Source organism: Eucalyptus grandis, chromosome 2 (genome assembly GCF_016545825.1).
Source record: "Eucalyptus grandis isolate ANBG69807.140 chromosome 2, ASM1654582v1, whole genome shotgun sequence".
In the NCBI taxonomy this organism is placed as follows: domain Eukaryota; kingdom Viridiplantae; phylum Streptophyta; class Magnoliopsida; order Myrtales; family Myrtaceae; genus Eucalyptus; species Eucalyptus grandis.
Window position 1 is genome coordinate 41978068 of NC_052613.1, and position 17086 is coordinate 41995153.

The following is a 17086-nucleotide window of genomic DNA, read 5'->3' on the forward strand; positions in this document are numbered from 1 at the left end:
TAGTAGGTGAGCGACTAATGAGAGAAGACGAAGGTTCCGAATGAATAAGGAAAAATTATGACATAAGCTTCTATTAACACTAAAATCCTCCTAATCCTTCTTACTTTTGGGGGTTTCCAACTTCAATTGTCTCGAAAAGATCATACTAAAGATATGCAACTACAAAGGCACCGATTAGCACCCTGAAATTGGATTCGGTTTGGTCAGCATCTTGCAACTAGAAACGGATCAAAGCTAATTAAATACGGCTAGTTTAGTTTGGTTTCAAAATCAATCGGAGACTGCAGCATTACCCCAAATGCCCATTGCAACAACTGTTCAATGAACGTTTTGCTAAAGGCAACCAATTAATGTAAAGCAATCACTTTGTGAACATGCACACGTCTAGGCAAGAGCTTTAAAAACTTCTCCCACTTAACCATCGCGACATGATGTCCATCACAAGCTTACACAAATCCCAAGAGACTTTGACTTCTCTCGCTCTCACACCTAAAACGCCCCGCCCCTTTTCTTACAACAGTAACTACGCGCACAGTTAAATTTGCTTACAACGTTCAGTAATTCTCCTAGAATTTATGCTCCTGCACGGTCCCCCGTTCATCCCAAATCCGAACTTGTTACACTACGAATCGTGTCGTGCAAAAGGAAGCAATCACACATGTTTAATTTATTATGAACTATAAAAAAGTCACGTCAATAAAGCTCGTGCAAAAGAAAGCAATCACACATGTTTAATTTATTATGAACTATAAAAAAGCCACGTCAATAAAGCTCGCCCGCGTTCCGCTCCTCAGTGACCTGCATTACTTGCTGATTTTCTGTTTCTTTCGCTGATCTAACCTTCTGTGCAAATGAATTGATATGAGCTAGTTGTTGTGGTTTTCTGTGTTCGATGTCTTAATGAAAGTCGAAGATGGTTTGATTAGCTTTCTAACGAGCTATAATACACCCTGATCCGATATCATTAGCCACATGAAATCTTCTTTAAAAGTCTACTCCAGAATCTGGAAAGTTGTTCTGGTCTGTGCGGTTGTTTCTGTTACTGATCTGACCTCTTTGCTAAATGTCTTCGTTTGAGCTAGAAAATGATTTCAATTGTGTTCGTGACCTTCTAAGGATTCATAGGAGACTTCTCAAGCTTTCTAATGACATATTATATGTGCGATTTGGTCATCATTTGCCCTGCCTGATGCTTCTTGCAAAGAGCACTAATCTGCTGATATATTCTGTTGAAATCGTCCTCTGGTTCGCAAGCTATTAAAATATCACAGCGCATCAAAAGTTGGAGGGAGAGGTCTTTGTCTTCCATCAGTTTTGAAGTCAAAACAAAAGCATACAGTGGATGGCGGTCCCCTGACACGAGGAAAGCCTCTCGGGTTCCTCCAATTATTTCACCCACGAACTGAGAAGAGTGAGAGAGAGAGAGAGAGAGGGAGAGAGATGGAGATGGAGGGGAGGGCCAGGGGTTGGCTGCCGTTCGTGGGGATGATAATGGTGGTTCTGGCTCAAGCGAGCGAGATGGTGGTGGCGAAAATGGCCATGTCCGATGGGCTCAACAAGTACACCTTGGCCTTCTACCGTAATGCCCTCTCCTCTCTCGTCCTCCTTCCTTGCCCCTTCATCATCTCTCGCAGGTTCGTGCTCTGCTTATGCCTAGCACTCGCTAACTCCATTAATGGCAGGCAAAAGGGGGGGAGAAGGGTTTTAAGTTCTTGACTTGTTTGTTTGCTCTGTTTGGCAGGTCAGGGTCGTGCCCTCCTCTCACGTTCTCCGTGCTTCGCAAGATCTTCTTGCTCGCTCTGGTCGGGTGAGTGAGTGAAGTGTCCTCGTTTCGCATTAATTTGCGGACTTGGTGGATTTTGCTTTTCTTGGAATTCTTTCGAAGCGAAACGTGTTGATCTACTGCTGAGAGTTTGATACGGGAAAACGAGGTGATTTGGTCAATGCAGATCCGTCGGGCAGATATGCGGGTATGCCGGGATCGATTACAGCTCCCCTGTGCTGGGCACGGCCATGATGAACCTCATCCCAGCTTTCACTTTCATTCTCGCCGTCATTTCAAGGTTCGTTCTTTCTTTCTTCTCGTTATCTGCAGTGCACTTAAAGAACCTCCATTTGAAGAAAAATGAGAGAAGCAGATGATGATGTGTTAATTGGATGATGATGGAGGTTTGATTTCACATAGGTTCTGCTTAAAGTTGAGAATGCTTTTAGGCTTCGTTTGGGGAATATTTTTTTGGAAAAATGTAAATACATACCTTTGGCTCGAGGAAATTTTCCGAAATGCAAATAGCATTTAGTTTTTAAAGTGTATTATGAAATAACTTTGTTAAAATGCCATTTGGTAACAATTGCATTTGTAAATGACTTTTATTAAATTAAAAAAAAAAGATTTTGTAATTTTTTTTTTTTGAAGTCCACTGGTCAACTAGCCACATTTGGCCGCCGGACCACCGAATTTGGTTGCCAGATGGCCAGATCTGGCCTTCAGATGGCCTTGCCTGAGGTTGCGCAACCCTAGGTGGCCGTTGCGTGGGTCACGCGACCTCAGGCAGCCGCCTTGGGGGCGCGATTCAGGCCCTCAGCCGCTTGGGTCGCACAACCTGGGCATCGCCTGAGGTCTGGCGACAGTCACTAGGGATCTATTTTGGACTCAAGGCCCTTAAAATCCTTTGGAGATGCAATTGTATTTTCTCATAGTTGAGTAAAAACACGAACCAAATGCATTTGCATTTGGCCAAGAGACTTTAGAGTCTCAAAACCCATTGCAAATGCCGAATCAAACAGGACCTTAATCAAGTCTGACCAAAGCAAAATCCATAGTTCCTTTTTCAACCAGGCCTAGAGAGATCCACTTCGCTACGACTTAATTCACTTCTCATTTTCTGTGTGTCCGTCCTTCTAATCCCAGAGATTATGAACAGTTCTATAACTTTTATTTCTGATGATGCTGGATCCCTAAAATTTCTGAGATGGGTGTTGCTCTGCAAATGAATAAATCCCTGAAATGGGACAAAAATCAAGAAAGTCCAGTGCTTCGGCAAGTGAAGGCTGCGCATTCAAATGAAACTGCAAAACACAGCAATGCACGATATGTCTGTCAGACAATGAAACAAGATAAACTTATCTTACTGTTGAATTTGTTCATGGATTGAAAATCTAGGATGGAGAAAGTGAATTGGAAAAGCTCGAGCAGCCAAGCTAAGCTTTTGGGAACCGTTGCGTCAATTCTTGGTGCATTAGTAATCACTGTGTACAAGGGTCCGACGGTTCTCCGCTCGCCTTCGCTGCCTTCTTTTGTCCATCCCCGTCACCTTGTCTCTCTTCTCTCACGACAATTGAATTGGGTTCTCGGTGGGTTTCTCCTTGCGGCTGAAGCTTTCTTGATATCATTGTGGTTCATTATGCAGGTTAGTACCAAAAATCCCTATTTTTTCCCTAAGAATATGAATGACAATAGAACGAATTTAAAAAAAGACTTGACAAGTACAAAAAATCTGTAATCTTGCAGGCATTTATCCTAAAAGATTACCCCGTGGTGTTGAACATAATGTTCTATCTAATGTTCTTCGCAACAATTTTTTCCGGGCTATTATCCTTCATTATGGTGAGAGAGCCGCAGTCTTGGACTCTGAAACTCGATGTGGGTTTGATCGCTATTTTATACTCGGTAAGCGTGTGATTTTGCTTCTCTTAAAGTTTAAACTTTTGGTCGACTTCGAGTTTGAAGATAAAAGTCGGATTAATATTGTAAATGCAGTCTCTGGTTGCGGGTGTCTTTAGAGTCACATTGTGCACATGGTGCCTGAAGAAAACTGGACCTGTCTTTGTTTCCATGTTCAAGCCCTTGGGAATTGTATTTGCTGTGGGATTGGGGTTCATATTTCTAGGGGAAAAGTTACACCTTGGAAGGTACAAAGGCTCTCTCCTCCTTTCCATTGAAATGCCTATACCTCATCTTTTTCTACAATCAATAATCTAGTTCATTAAAAGAGATTAAGAAAAAGATGTGTTCATAAGAGAAAAAAGCTCATTCACGAGCTCATCTCAAACATAGCAACAGATATTCTTAAGATATAAAACATAGATTGCCTTGCTCTTCAGATTAACTTTTTAAAACCAAACGGTTATTGCTCAACTCTGGCGATTTGCCAGAGACTATGTGAAAAACCAGAGTCTCTGTCATTACATGCATACGCGAAGGAGCAAAACAGGGTCGGAAGATGAGTCGCACGAGGACTACATTCTAATTGTTAAAAAAGTATCTGATTTGGTCCTTTACTTGCCTTCTGGTTTTTGGCAGCTTGATTGGAGCAGCAGTGATTGTGATGGGATTCTACGCGGTCATGTGGGGAAAGTCCAGAGAGGAAGAGAAGATAATCGAGGACAGCGGTGGGGCTGATGGGAGCCTGGCATCCTCCAGCCATAAGATTCCTTTGCTCCAAAGCAAATCGTTGAGTGCGTAGATACTCTTGGCCAAAAGAAGAGAAAGAATCAAAAGGAAAGAGACAAAGGTGTGTTCACATATACAGAGATGTTCCCTTTTTTTGTCCTTTTGAAATGAATTCGAATTGATTATTCCTTCCAGAGTAGTGGCATTACCAATAAAATGACAGATTTGATAAGAGTTTCGATTGTGGTGTGGACATCGATGACAACAGTATGATATGCTTATCCATAGCCACGTAATGTTGATGTCGACGAGAAGCAAAGGGATGTTCAGCAAATATCATGATTCATCGACAGAGCCTACCGGTAACCAGCTATCTTGAATTTTGGCCTAGCGTTGGACACAAAAAGGTGAGCACATTGATTAAGGATGTCAAATGGAAGCAGAGTGACGGTTGAGTGTCCTAGTGACCTTGGGATTTGTTACTTCTTGTGGATAACAATTGTCAATGCATTAAGGGCACGCCGGAAATCTGGAAAAAAAAAAGTGCTCTTGTATTACCACTTAATGTGATAAGTACTTGTTGTAATAGTGATTAGCGAAGCATAAATGCTGATAGCATTCGTTGTAAAGAGGATGGTCTTCTAAACGCAAGTAGATTCCTAATGTCATTTGAGCAATGTATTAGTATGTCTTTTCATCATCAACACTTGTTTTATCATCTCCTGTACTTTATTTTTAGAATTTACATTTTTCATCTTCATTTTAGAAGCCTTTTTTTTTTCCTGCAATTACCATAGAATGCATTTCCATTAAAAACCAAGAATTAACTTTTTGTTGAAAGATTTTTTCACTATTCGGGTGCATTCTCGTTTTGCCGAAATGAATGTACAAACATTAATGTATATACTTGCTTTTAGAAATCTATATTTTGCAATTTGAGTTTCATTATGAGATTTCAACTTCTATCTTCTTCTCACTATCCATATTCTATTTTTGTTCAATTGCCATTTTCTTTCCTAGATTATTAGTATCACTTTCTTTACTTGAGGCCGACGATGGTCCTAACCTCCATGATAGTCCAACTTAAGGTCTGCTTGACATGAATTTGGGCATGGAGCTTGAGCTCGAGCGAATTGAGCCCACCATGGTCATGAGTTCACTCCTCTATAGAAGGCTTGTACTTGCGGTCAAGGTGAATTATGAACAAAGCTCATGGGATCAAGCTTTGTCCCGTAGAATTCAAGCCAGAAACTCTTATCCCAAAAATAAGATTAAAGCAAACTCGAATTTACCAATTTTACGTAAATGTCAAGTTATACATAAAATATCGCAATTGTGTTTTCTTGACTTTATGGATGATAAGTAATATGTATGAAATGAGGAAAAAGATACATAAAAAAAAAGTTCAAGAAAATGAATGATTTTGAAAAAGAAAGTGGGAATAGGTGAAGATGAGAGTAGCATACATGTTCGGTCAATTTTTAGTCAACCTACCAAATTTTCATGCATTAAGATTTTGGTCATGATCATGCTTGGCGTAGAAAATTCATTATATGGTCCAAGTTCATAGTTCATACGAACTCCATAAATCTCAGCCGTTGAATCGCGTGAGATTCAACGGCTGTGATCCGTCGACAGGTGCTCCTCGTACATGCTGAGGTGTCGGCCCGTACCAAACGATGCTGGAATCCCCCAACCAATCAGCTGTGATCTGCATCTTCCGCTTGCGCAGAAGAAGACAAAAACCAAACAGCTCCAAGAACAGCTCGTCAAACGCAAAAGCGAGCACGCTTCTTGCTCTACTCGGCGCAGCGCTTCTTCCATCTCCATCTCCTCCTCCGTTGAAGTCGGCGGCGGAGCGACGACCGATGGATACGAGGCTCGCCGTGCCGGTCGTCGGCATGGTGATGGCCGAGTGCGCGCAGGTCGGCCTCATGATCGTGAGCAAAGCTGTCATGTCCAACGGCATGAGCAACCTCGTCTTCGTCTTCTACTCCAACGCCTTCGCTTCTCTCATCTTGCTTCCTGCCTCCCTCATCTTCCACAGGTCATGCCTCTCCATCTGGTAATCGTGAGGTTACCGGCGTTTCTATCGGTCGATTGTCACGAGGCTTTTCCCCCATCGTTTGCAGGTCGGGACGTCCTCCATTGACTCCATCACTCGTTCTTCAGTTCTTCGTGCTCGGCCTCCTTGGGTAAGCTCGGAGTGAACTGCTTCGATTGGCTTCGAATAGGAAAATCTTTACGTGCCTTCGTTTGTCTTTCGGTCAATTCCTACTGTTTAGATGGATTTTTGTTGATGCTGGGTTTTGCCTTCGCTGTTCTCTCTTTTTGTTATATACAGTTGCTTGGCACAGATACTTGGGTACGCTGGGATCAATTACAGCTCGCCCACGCTCGGCTCGGCCTTGCTTAACCTCGTCCCGGCTTTCACCTTCGTACTTGCCATCATTTTCAGGTCACTATGGTAGTTTTGATTGGCTTAGTGCTTCTTTATCGCTCGGTTCTTCGCCCGTCATATGCAGTGAGCTAGTGGATTTTCAAGTAGAACTTTGGCCTATCTCATATGTACCTTGATCATTGTATGCTTTTGGTTGTAACCGAGGGACGGGAAAAGGAGTGGGGAGTACCGCTTGTCTTGAAAGAGGCGTGCCGACTGCTAGGAGCGCATTGTGAGGTCGTTAACCGTGGAGCCAGATATCATTTTAAGCATTCCATTGCCTTGTTCTTTCTTTATTTTATGATTGTAAAATGTTCTCTTTGGTAGTTTTGTTTCGAAATTGCCAATGAAGTGCAAAATTGGCTACTGACTAACTAAATAAAGTTCGTAATACAATTACACTTCCAGCTTATAACCTGGATTCCTAAAGCCTAAGTTAGGTTAGAGAGTATAATATGCCCATAATACATAAGATCAATTTGTTCCAATTACTTTTCCTTAATGTGCTCCCGAATTTAGGGGTGCCACTTAATAGGTGAATTGATGAAAATTATGCTGGGAAAGTTATCTTAAATATGCAGTTCCTAAGTAGATTGTCTTCTTTTCCAGTGCCATAGGTAAACTCTTGTCTACATAGCTTGCACTGAAAACATCGAATCATGAACTGAGGGGTCGACCATTCTGTGAAGTTGTTTGGCTTGTTGCTCTTGGTTTATTCATGCTATATAGCTTCCATGTTTGATATCCTGTTAAGGATTCTTCCGCCTCTCTTGGCTTGAAAAAATAAACAGTCCTTGCTAGGTATTCAGACCGGGAACAAGTAATATTGAAATTTTTATATGCTAGAATGCAAAAATGGTGGACTGGATTTCTTGGAGTAACCATCCATGCACACTTCCCTTAGTAGTACATGAAAGATTGGTACACTTGAGGATTCTGGTAATTTCATGTTGTCTCGCCTGCTGATTAATAATTATGTGATTGGTGCTTCAGATTGGAGAGATTAGACTGGAGCAGTTCAAGTAGCTTGGCCAAGTGTGCTGGAACCATAGTATGCATTGCTGGTGCATTTGTCGTCACTTTGTACAAGGGGCCAGCTATTGTGACGACATCAACATCCTCTCTATCAAACTTGCATAATGAAGTTTTCAATTTGCATCATAAACTTCTGACACCAGAGTCAAACTGGGTTCTAGGAGGTTTGTTTCTTGTAGCTGATTGTGTGATGACTTCATCATGGCTCATTGTACAGGTAAGGTCTAGAGGAAACTAAATTGAAGTCACACTTAGTCAAACCATATTGAGTCTAAATAGTTAGCCTTCTGCTTTTAATGCTTCCAGGCATCAGTGCTGAAAAAATATCCAGCAGAGTTGATTATAGTCTTCTTCTACTGCTTCTTTGTGGCCATCCAGTCTGCCGCCATATCTTTCTTTGTGGAACGAAAGTCAAGTGCTTGGAGCTTAAAGGACAACATGCGGTTGATGGCAGTTCTTTACTCGGTAGGGTCATCTGCCGAAATATTTTTCTGTGCTAAATTTGGAGCTTGATTGACTTATACTATAGAAGCTTATCCCTATCGTATTAAATGTTTATTTTTAACTTATTCTGTCTTTGTTTCATGTACTGGAGCAATTTTGCTCCAGGTAACCATTTTTTTTGTTTTCATTTCATGTAGTGTAGCGATTTTGCAAGGATATTGGTGCTGTGGCTCGTTTGTAGCAGATTTGCAGTTGTTTATTGCCATGACATCACTTTCTACCTGTGTTTTCTTTCGCAAAATTAGTTGGTAACTTTAGGTTTATGATGTAGGCCGTTTTTGGCTCTGCTTTCCAAGTTGGTGTAAGTACATGGTGCCTGCACAGAACGGGACCTGTCTTTGTATCAATGTTCAAGCCCCTGGGGATCGTCATTGCAGCTGTTGCGGGTGTTCTATTTTTGGGTGATAACTTTTATCTTGGAAGGTATTTCTAATCTATGTACTTGCTTTAATCGAACTTTGTGATGCCCATGTGTTCAATGCTGCTGTTCTTGCAACTGATAGCTTTCCCTTTCTTCTATAATTTAATTTTATGTTAGTAACCATGACAGCTTCATAAGTTACATGTTTCATCTTTGCAGTTTGGTAGGATCGGTGGCAATTGCTGTTGGATTTTATTCTGTGATGTGGGGTAAAGCCAAAGAAGAGAAAAAGGATCTTGTTATCTCAGTGGGTGATGTGAAACTAAACAAGAAAAGGGTCCCTCTTTTGCAAACTATTGTTGAAGAGATGTAAGTATTTAGCAAAACTTTTGTTTCTGGCCATGTAAATTGTGATGAAAGAAGAAATTCCTTTGGACAGAAAATGATACTTGATCCATACATAAAGATGTAAGTTGTCTACATCAGAAAGGTATTGGCAGCTTCTCTATCCTGTACTGGGTTTCAAGGATATTTATGTGAAACACAGAACTGAAGAAAGTAATAAAAAAAAGTGCCCTTTTTGTTAAACCTGGCTATTGGCTGGAGTTAATTGACGCCAGAAGGTCAAATTCATAGAGAGACGGTTATGACTCTGTCGTCCCAAGGGCCATATAGCTTGCCTCTTAGCTGCATTGATGACATGACAAGAAGGAGGCTCCTCAACTCAAAGCTTTTCTTTTTCTTTTTCAATTATCCGCAATCTAGATCACACTATTGCCTGCTGTGGTATAATATAGTGTCTAAGATGATCTATGTACTTCATGCTTGATTACCGCCACTTTTGCTAGAATGCATATTGTGGTTATAAACTGAAATGGTTGTGTTCAAAATCGTCGTAAACCCTTGCTGCAAATATGAAAAGATAGCATCATGGTTGATCTTCGTGGCTCACAATTCTTGTCATGGTCAGTGTATGTGTTAGGTAACTAGCGGAAATTCATTAGGCTGGGATCATAGGCTAATGTTGGTTCAGTCAGCGTAGAATTCTTCAGTAGATTGTATCGCAGAGGTAAAGTGTGACTTGGACCATTTTCTCCTAGGTTCACCTTGCAATTGGTGGATATTGGCAACAAAGGAAGAGAGATTTACTTCTGAATTTGATTATTTCTGTTTGAGTTGAATGCTTTGCACAATCTTTGTCCCGGCTGACATTTCTTATTGAGAAAGAAGTAGCTTTAGCAATTAATGATTATTCTTTAAAATTAAGGTGTTAGGGGTGTCACCCCCTATATCAATATAATGTCTGGCTTTTCTTTTGCCCTTTTATTTTCAGTATACTGATACTGATTCTGCCGCTTCCGAGCCAGAAGAGACAATCTCGGCATCTCTTCTGTCCTTGATTCAAAAGAGTCGGTATTAGGCATGTATATATTATCTAGCTAATTTTATTGTACGCGCAACAATGTTTAAGTTTTAGCGGGATTTTTTAGGAAAGAGATGCTCATCCAAAGAACAAGATCAATGCACCGGTGGTCGATATTTACTTTTAAGTTGTTTTAACATGCCAATCGGTAAGGCTTTGTGTAATCGTGCATGCTCGTGTAATCATACGTATATCCGTGATGATGCATGCCCATTCCCTGCTTCCTTTTTCCTGTGACAAAAAAAAATTGAATCTGTTGACGTTTCAAAAGAATTTTGTCCTATTGAAGGATATGTATCTTTGTGTCGAAATCTTATCTTTTAGTGACAGTTTATCATGAATGTTATTGCATTTACTGACCATTTAGGTAAAAAGCTATAGTTTCGTCACATTATGGGATCCGTTTTTTCCCTCTGAATGAATGATGTCCATAGACTGCCTTGCAGAGTCATGCTAAATATAAATTGTGTGGAGCTGTCCCCAAAACATGGGAGGCACGATCATGCTGAGTCTTCTGCAGTCTTATTAGTATTCCTACAGTGTGGCTTCTATTCTTATCATACCCACTATTCCTGTTGAGTCCCAGACATATGTTGAACGAAGTTCGAACTGGCTCTTAATGCCTTTGAGGGGTCGATTGCTTTGCATTTGTCTCTTGTTCCTGAAAATGAAGAGACTGGCTGTATACGGTGTGGTCTTTTAGCTGCATTCAGCCTATTTGCCCCACTCGGCCGCATGAGAGGGTGACTTTGCTTTTGCTGCAAAAATTGCACGTCGGCTTCTTGGCCAAATCAAACAGGCACTTTAGTGTTTTGAAAGGGTCGACTTTAGAATCGGCCAAAAAGTAGAGTCTGGTTACCTATGATGCCCATCTTACAGGAGATTCTCGTCTATAATTGATTTTTCTTATTCATATAATTGAGGAGACTGCTGACCTGTCTAGTCTCTCCCCTATTACGGTGAGGCAACGACTCATGCATGAAAAAAAGAGGGAGGGAGCAAAAGAGAGAACCCCAGAAAATTGGGAAAAGAAACAAGGGGGCAGACTCAACTGCTGCATCCGATCGTGTAGTTTGTCAATGAGGTGATGTTGATTGGAGGGTGCCAATGATTAGTGCGCGCAAGTGAATGTGTAGCTGATTAGATCCCGGAATTGACAACGGTATGGGATAAGATACGGCTGGAATTGGTGACTGGTTGGGGTTACTTTCTGGGCAATGGAGAGTTGGGGAATCATGGCTAGGGAGCTTTGCATTGATTGAACATGAACTTCAACTTTCAAAACACATCTAATTATGCATTGGCTAGCGACCAAACCCATAATCATATATGCTCTTTCAAGAACATTCTCTGCTCATAAAAGATGTCGTCAATTCAATTTGCAAACGCTGTGGATTCATTTGTGACCGAAAATCGACTTTGAATTCTTTAGATCTCATTATGGGGGACATGGAGAAATTGCGCGGTTAGGGGAGTAGCTGATCCTGCTAAGTCCAGAAAGAATCATAATTAATTAACCGATGGTTCAGGCTTAAACGGGCAGCAGGAGATGTCAGTGGACCACGAGTGAGGAAGAGGAGCTCATCTTAATCTGACATACTCAATTTAAATGTCGGAATAATATATATATATATATATATGTGTCGAAATATTGAGTTTGATAAAAGATAAAAAAAAATATGTTGATTCACCCCAAATTAAAAAAAGAAGAAGCAAGTTGGCTGGCCCCGAGGACATGGGATGGGACCTTTTTGAATGTGAACCACTAACACACTCCTATAGAGAATTATAAAACAAACGTATGGTCCCTGGATCTATTTAATTCGATAATTTTAGTAAAATTGTCGAGAATTGCCGCGTGCTCCGTCAGGATTACCGAAGGGACCATGTGACAAATGGACACCAGACGTGTTGTGCTCAAGTCTTTCCCAAAACGAAATCAAGGGCAAAAGGGCAAAAGAGAAACTTGTGGCCTCGCGATTTATTTTTCATGCAATGATCGGACGTTGACGCAAACGAGTAGCGTTTTCTCCCTCTCAGTACCCTCACAACTCCTCGAAGGGTTGCTATCTCTCTCTCTCTCTAATTTTTACATGTTGATGTGGGCATTCTCAGATAAAGGCCAAGGATATGGACATGGAGTTCCAGTCTCTCCGTGGGAGCTACACCATGCTCTAGCTAGAGCAACGCATGTATATAACTCGTGCCTGAATTATGCATTGATCTTGAGATTGTTTCGTTCATCTATTCTTACTTAGAATCCTTCCAATCGAAGAGAGGATGAAGGTCTCGGCTTACTAGCTCGAGAGAGCGAGTGAGAGATGAGGGATGAGATGGAGGTGACGAGGGACGGTCAAGCGATGGAAGTGGCGCGGTTCGTGGTGATGGTGATCATGGAGGGTTGCACCATCGGATTGACCATCTTGGCGAAGACGGCCATGTCGAACGGCGTGAGCCCTTTCGTCTTCGTCCTCTACACGAATGCTCTCGCTTCCCTCATCCTCCTCCCCTATTCCTTCGTCTTCCATAGAGACAGGTCGTGTGCGCGTTTGTATTTTGTGACAATCAGTTTGTTTTGTGTACGGATCTTTTCCCATGTAATCATGTAATAATTTGACACGGGGCGCTTGCTGGTTGTCTATATGTTTTGGCTTGTAGAACAGAGGAAGCAGCCATCACCCGGACTCTACTCTTGCGTCTCTTCTTCTTGGGTTTAACTGGGTTCGCTCTCTCCCTCCTGATCCTTGTCTCTTCCCTCCTCTGTATGCTAGATGCACTTCTGAGGTCTTAGACACCAAATTACAATCTCAACATTTCTTCTCCCCTTATGTTCTTGCTTTCTTTTCTTGTTTGAAAGACGCAGTTGCTATTATGTCAGGGTGATCGATTATAGGGTGAGTCCTACCCTAAACTTATCTCGACATCTGGAACTAGATCAGGCAGGTTTCCTAGTTTGTAGAATTAGGAACCGGCCCATTTGGTCTTGGAATCAAACCGACCCATCTAGTCCAATTCTAGAGTCGGTCTTGGAACTGGTAATTTCTTTTTAAAATTTTTAATTTTTTGGTTTCTTCTATTAGACATCTTGAACTCCAAAAGTTTTCGTTTGCCCCCTTCCATATGCATCTTTTTGGTTAAAGAGCTACAAGTGGGAGTTTCCCAACATTAAAGGACAAAAAAGAGCATTATTTTCAATTTTACATTAAAAAAATGTTTACATGATCTAATTGATGATCGACCAATCTCCCACTAGATTTTATACTTATTACTCTATTACATGGCATCATATAAACATATGTTGAAAAATAAAAGAATGCATTTATATGGACCAACAAATTCGTAGTAATTACTCTATTTCTCTTGAAGATAAAAAAGAAATGCCAAACAAGCATCTTTATTCTATAAGTAAAAAAGAATTATAAAAAAAAACATATTAGTCCGGTCTAATTTTGACGGTTTGATTCCGCACTTGAAATTGGGAACGGATCGAGAACCACCAGTTCCAATTTTGCGAAATCAAGAACAATCCAGAGCAAGCTAGATTAATCCAATTCTTCAATTGGAACTAGGGGTGAGCATGGTCCGGGTAGGCGGTTCCCACCCTAAAATCGGAAACCGCCCATTAAGAATCGGTTTTGAAAAATTGGAACTGAGAATCACCTATTGATTCCATGGATTTACCTGAAAACCAGACTGCTGGTTCGGTCCATTCTAAGTGGATCCATGGAATTAGTCCCACCAATCTTTACGCACTTGGTGCGACATTTTCCAGCAAGCTAAAGCAAAAAACAAAGAACTTCCATATTCTTAGTTGCAATATCAATTAAAGATTGAACTCATATTAAAAAGTTAAGAGTCAAGATAATAAATTAATTTAGATGAAGTAAGAATGAGACAAGACAAACACTTAAGATTTTCATTTTTCTTAAATTGTTTTTTGGTTGGAAACTTTTCTTAAAATTTAAATATATATTTATATATATTACTAGTCTGATTTGGATAGGGGGGTGGGCGGTTCCACATCTAAAATCGAAAATCGAACCGATACTCACCAATTCCAATAAATTAGAACTAAGAACTGGACCGGCTCTCTTGGGAATTGCCAATTATGGGTCAGTCCGGTCCAGTTCCCAGGTGGTTTGGATGGTTCTCAGTTTTTTTGCACACCCCTAGTTGGAACTGAGCTTGCTCACCCTGCGGTCTACACCTAATTGTTGCTTGGTGGCTCAATGGGCTTGAGAGGCCCTCCAATCACTGGACCAAACTCTGCAGGGTTTTTGGGTCCAAATTCAAGGAAAGTTTGAGTTGGGAGGACTTGGACATGTCAGCTCTTCTTTACGGGCGAGCTCAGCCTCGTCAGGCTGATCCAAGCCAGAAGTTATATACACCTTCTTTGAAGATGTTACATCTGGCGGTGGTGGCGTCCGTGAGGCTCCCAAGGCTTGAAGTTGGGCTTGGCTCGACACTGCTCTTGGTAATCTACGAAAGGCTGGTTCAAGCGCCAACCAGCCAAGCCATTTCACGAGGCCACCGTCCGATTCACACTTTTCGCTCAATCAATATCTAATTTGCTTCAGTACTTGTAGGGGCTAAATTGGTGGTCTTCATTCCTGGAATGTTCTTTGTTGTGGTGCTTTGCGTAGACCGTGTGTAGTATGGACCTATAGTCATTAGCTCTTGAAAGTCTATGAGATAGACTCGATATATGTACCTTGAAGTTTGACAAGTGGGAACCAATTTAAAATGGACCTGTTAGATCAATACATAACTCTCTCCTCTCTTTTGGTCCACGAAGGCATTGAGAATGAAGGGTAACCTGTTACTGATGTGTTCTTGCAGGATAACCATAACTCAGTACCTCGCCTTCATCGGCCTAGATTTCAGTTCTCCGATTCTTGTTTGTGCAATGGGACACTTGGTTCCGACATTTTCCTTCCTCTTGGCCTTACTACTCAGGTCTTCACCGTTTCTAAACCGTTAAGTTCTTTCTCTGTCTGATATTTAATGTGATGATCTTATTTCAGAGTCCTGAGCAAATAAGGATTGCTGGTAGTTCATAAAGGTGCACCTCTGGAAATTAAATAGTGACTGAACTATACTTTACCAATATTAGGGCGACAAAGCTAGACTGGAGAAGCTCAAGCATCCGAGCGAAAGTAATCGGTACCTTTATTTCAGTTGTGGGGGCAGTATTTGTTGATCTCTATAAGGGACCTGTCGTCAGTAGATCTTCAGTTTCGTCCCCCGATCGACTTCAATATCGGCAACTATTCGTCTACTCCTCGATGCCTGAGCATTGGGCTGTTGGTGGCATTTTGCTCGCTGGTGCATCTTTATCTGTCTGTATATGGAACATCATTCAGGTACCGCTTCATTCCTTAATAAAACTCCAACAGTTTATTCAGCCACAAAATTGAAAAGTAGATAAAACAGTCTTGTACGTTTTTTTGCATGCTTTATAATAATGTTGCTTTATTTGTCAGGTTGGAACATTGACGCAATACCCACAAGTGATGAAGGTGGTATCTTTCTACAGTTTAGTTGGGACTCTTCAATGTGCAGCAGTCTCTTTTGCTGTAGAGAGAAACCTAAGCGCATGGAAGCTAAAACTGGATTTGAAGCTTCTCTTGATAATTTCAACCGTAAGTACACGGCCACTTGTACTCACTCAGTATCATTTACCAAAGCATAAATTTACAGAAATTAAAGAAATAAAAATAAAAATGCTCATGTCATGATGCCCGCTGACTATAACTTATACATGCCACAGGCGATTTTCGGAGGAGTAATTCGGCCCCAAGTTCAAATATGGTGCACTCAAGCAAAGGGTCCTTTCTATGTTCCCATGTTTAAGCCGTTTGGGATCCTGTATGCATGCTTCTTCGCTGTTTGCTTCTTTGCAAATAGCCTTCATTATGGAAGGTAAAACTCATGTCTTGTTGTCACCCCAAATGATTTTCAAAGGTTATTGATGCAACTGCGTGAGGCTTGAAAACGACCTAAAAATTAGTCCAGGAGAGGAATTTGAACGTTCATTTCATTACAAATTGGGAACTTGAAAACACAGAATCTAGCACATTATTGCCTGCAGAGACTTTCTCTGTTTCTATTCCATCAATAACACATTACAATGGGAAGCTCATAAGATTCAAAGAGCGCACATATGCTTCCATTTCACAGCGGCAGGAATTGGGCACATGCTGCTTGTATCTTTTCTTTCATGTGATCTTCACCAATTCAGAGGACTAAAGTATATATTCATGCTAGGGCTTGCCTTGCACTCTCATCAATTATTCAGCTCATCATTGCAAAAGTGCGAGAAATTAACTGCCTGAGCCTTGGTTGTGATATATCTTTGTAATTTTAGGCATCCATTTAGCCTTTGTCTCTGTCAATGATCCACTCGCAAGTATGTTGTTGGCTAATTGCAGCGTCATAGGAGCATTCATAATAGGAATAGGATATTATTCATTGATGTGGGGACAAATCAGAGAGGGCGAAGCACGCGACGATCATGACAACAGAAATGGGGATTCTCATGATAACAAGGTACCCCTTTTGCAAGATGAGACTCAAGTCTAGAATATCATGCCTGGTATAAGCAAAGGAAACGAAACAATGCTCCTGGCAAGCCTCAAAACGTGAGCTCTTTAGTTTTTGCTTAATGGACATGCCTTGACTGGTGGCTGAATCTTTACGCAATACATACTGTGATGGTGAGAGAAGGACCGTCCTCCAGCTTTAGTTCTACTAGCTATTTCTTGCTTGATTGTGCTCGAGGGACTTGACAGAGGAAACTCATGCCAATCTGGTTCCTCTTGCCAGAAGTTCGAGATAGGTACATTTGGGCAGCGGTCCAGGTTACTGATGGAGAGGTGTTTACTCTGTAGCTAACACCTCAATCAGAAATCGTGTGCTTGTATCTTATCA

General features: G+C 41.2%; 3 protein-coding genes across 3 annotated transcripts; all 3 read left to right on the forward strand.

Annotated features, from left to right (window-relative positions):
• Window positions 1–1489: 1489 nt before the first annotated feature.
• LOC104432908 (WAT1-related protein At5g40240) lies at window positions 1490–4487 on the forward strand. Its single transcript, XM_018868877.2, has 7 exons — window positions 1490–1634; window positions 1742–1807; window positions 1950–2063; window positions 3164–3410; window positions 3512–3670; window positions 3761–3912; window positions 4304–4487. Exons 1-7 carry the CDS (start codon window positions 1492–1494, stop codon window positions 4464–4466), a joined length of 1044 nt encoding a protein of 347 aa, XP_018724422.2. The 5' UTR covers window positions 1490–1491; the 3' UTR covers window positions 4467–4487.
• Window positions 4488–6151: 1664 nt separating this feature from the next.
• On the forward strand, window positions 6152–9321 carry LOC104432909 (WAT1-related protein At5g40240). The gene is made up of 7 exons (XM_010045498.2): window positions 6152–6440; window positions 6526–6588; window positions 6738–6851; window positions 7827–8085; window positions 8175–8333; window positions 8644–8795; window positions 8953–9321. Exons 1-7 carry the CDS (start codon window positions 6262–6264, stop codon window positions 9104–9106), a joined length of 1080 nt encoding a protein of 359 aa, XP_010043800.2. The 5' UTR covers window positions 6152–6261; the 3' UTR covers window positions 9107–9321.
• A 3156-nt stretch (window positions 9322–12477) lies between these two features.
• LOC104435388 (WAT1-related protein At1g70260) lies at window positions 12478–16738 on the forward strand. Its single transcript, XM_018868880.2, has 7 exons — window positions 12478–12692; window positions 12815–12877; window positions 14996–15112; window positions 15270–15519; window positions 15640–15798; window positions 15927–16078; window positions 16588–16738. The coding sequence occupies exons 1-7, from the start codon at window positions 12478–12480 to the stop codon at window positions 16736–16738; spliced, it is 1107 nt and encodes a 368-aa protein (XP_018724425.2).
• The last annotated feature ends 348 nt before the right edge of the window (window positions 16739–17086 follow it).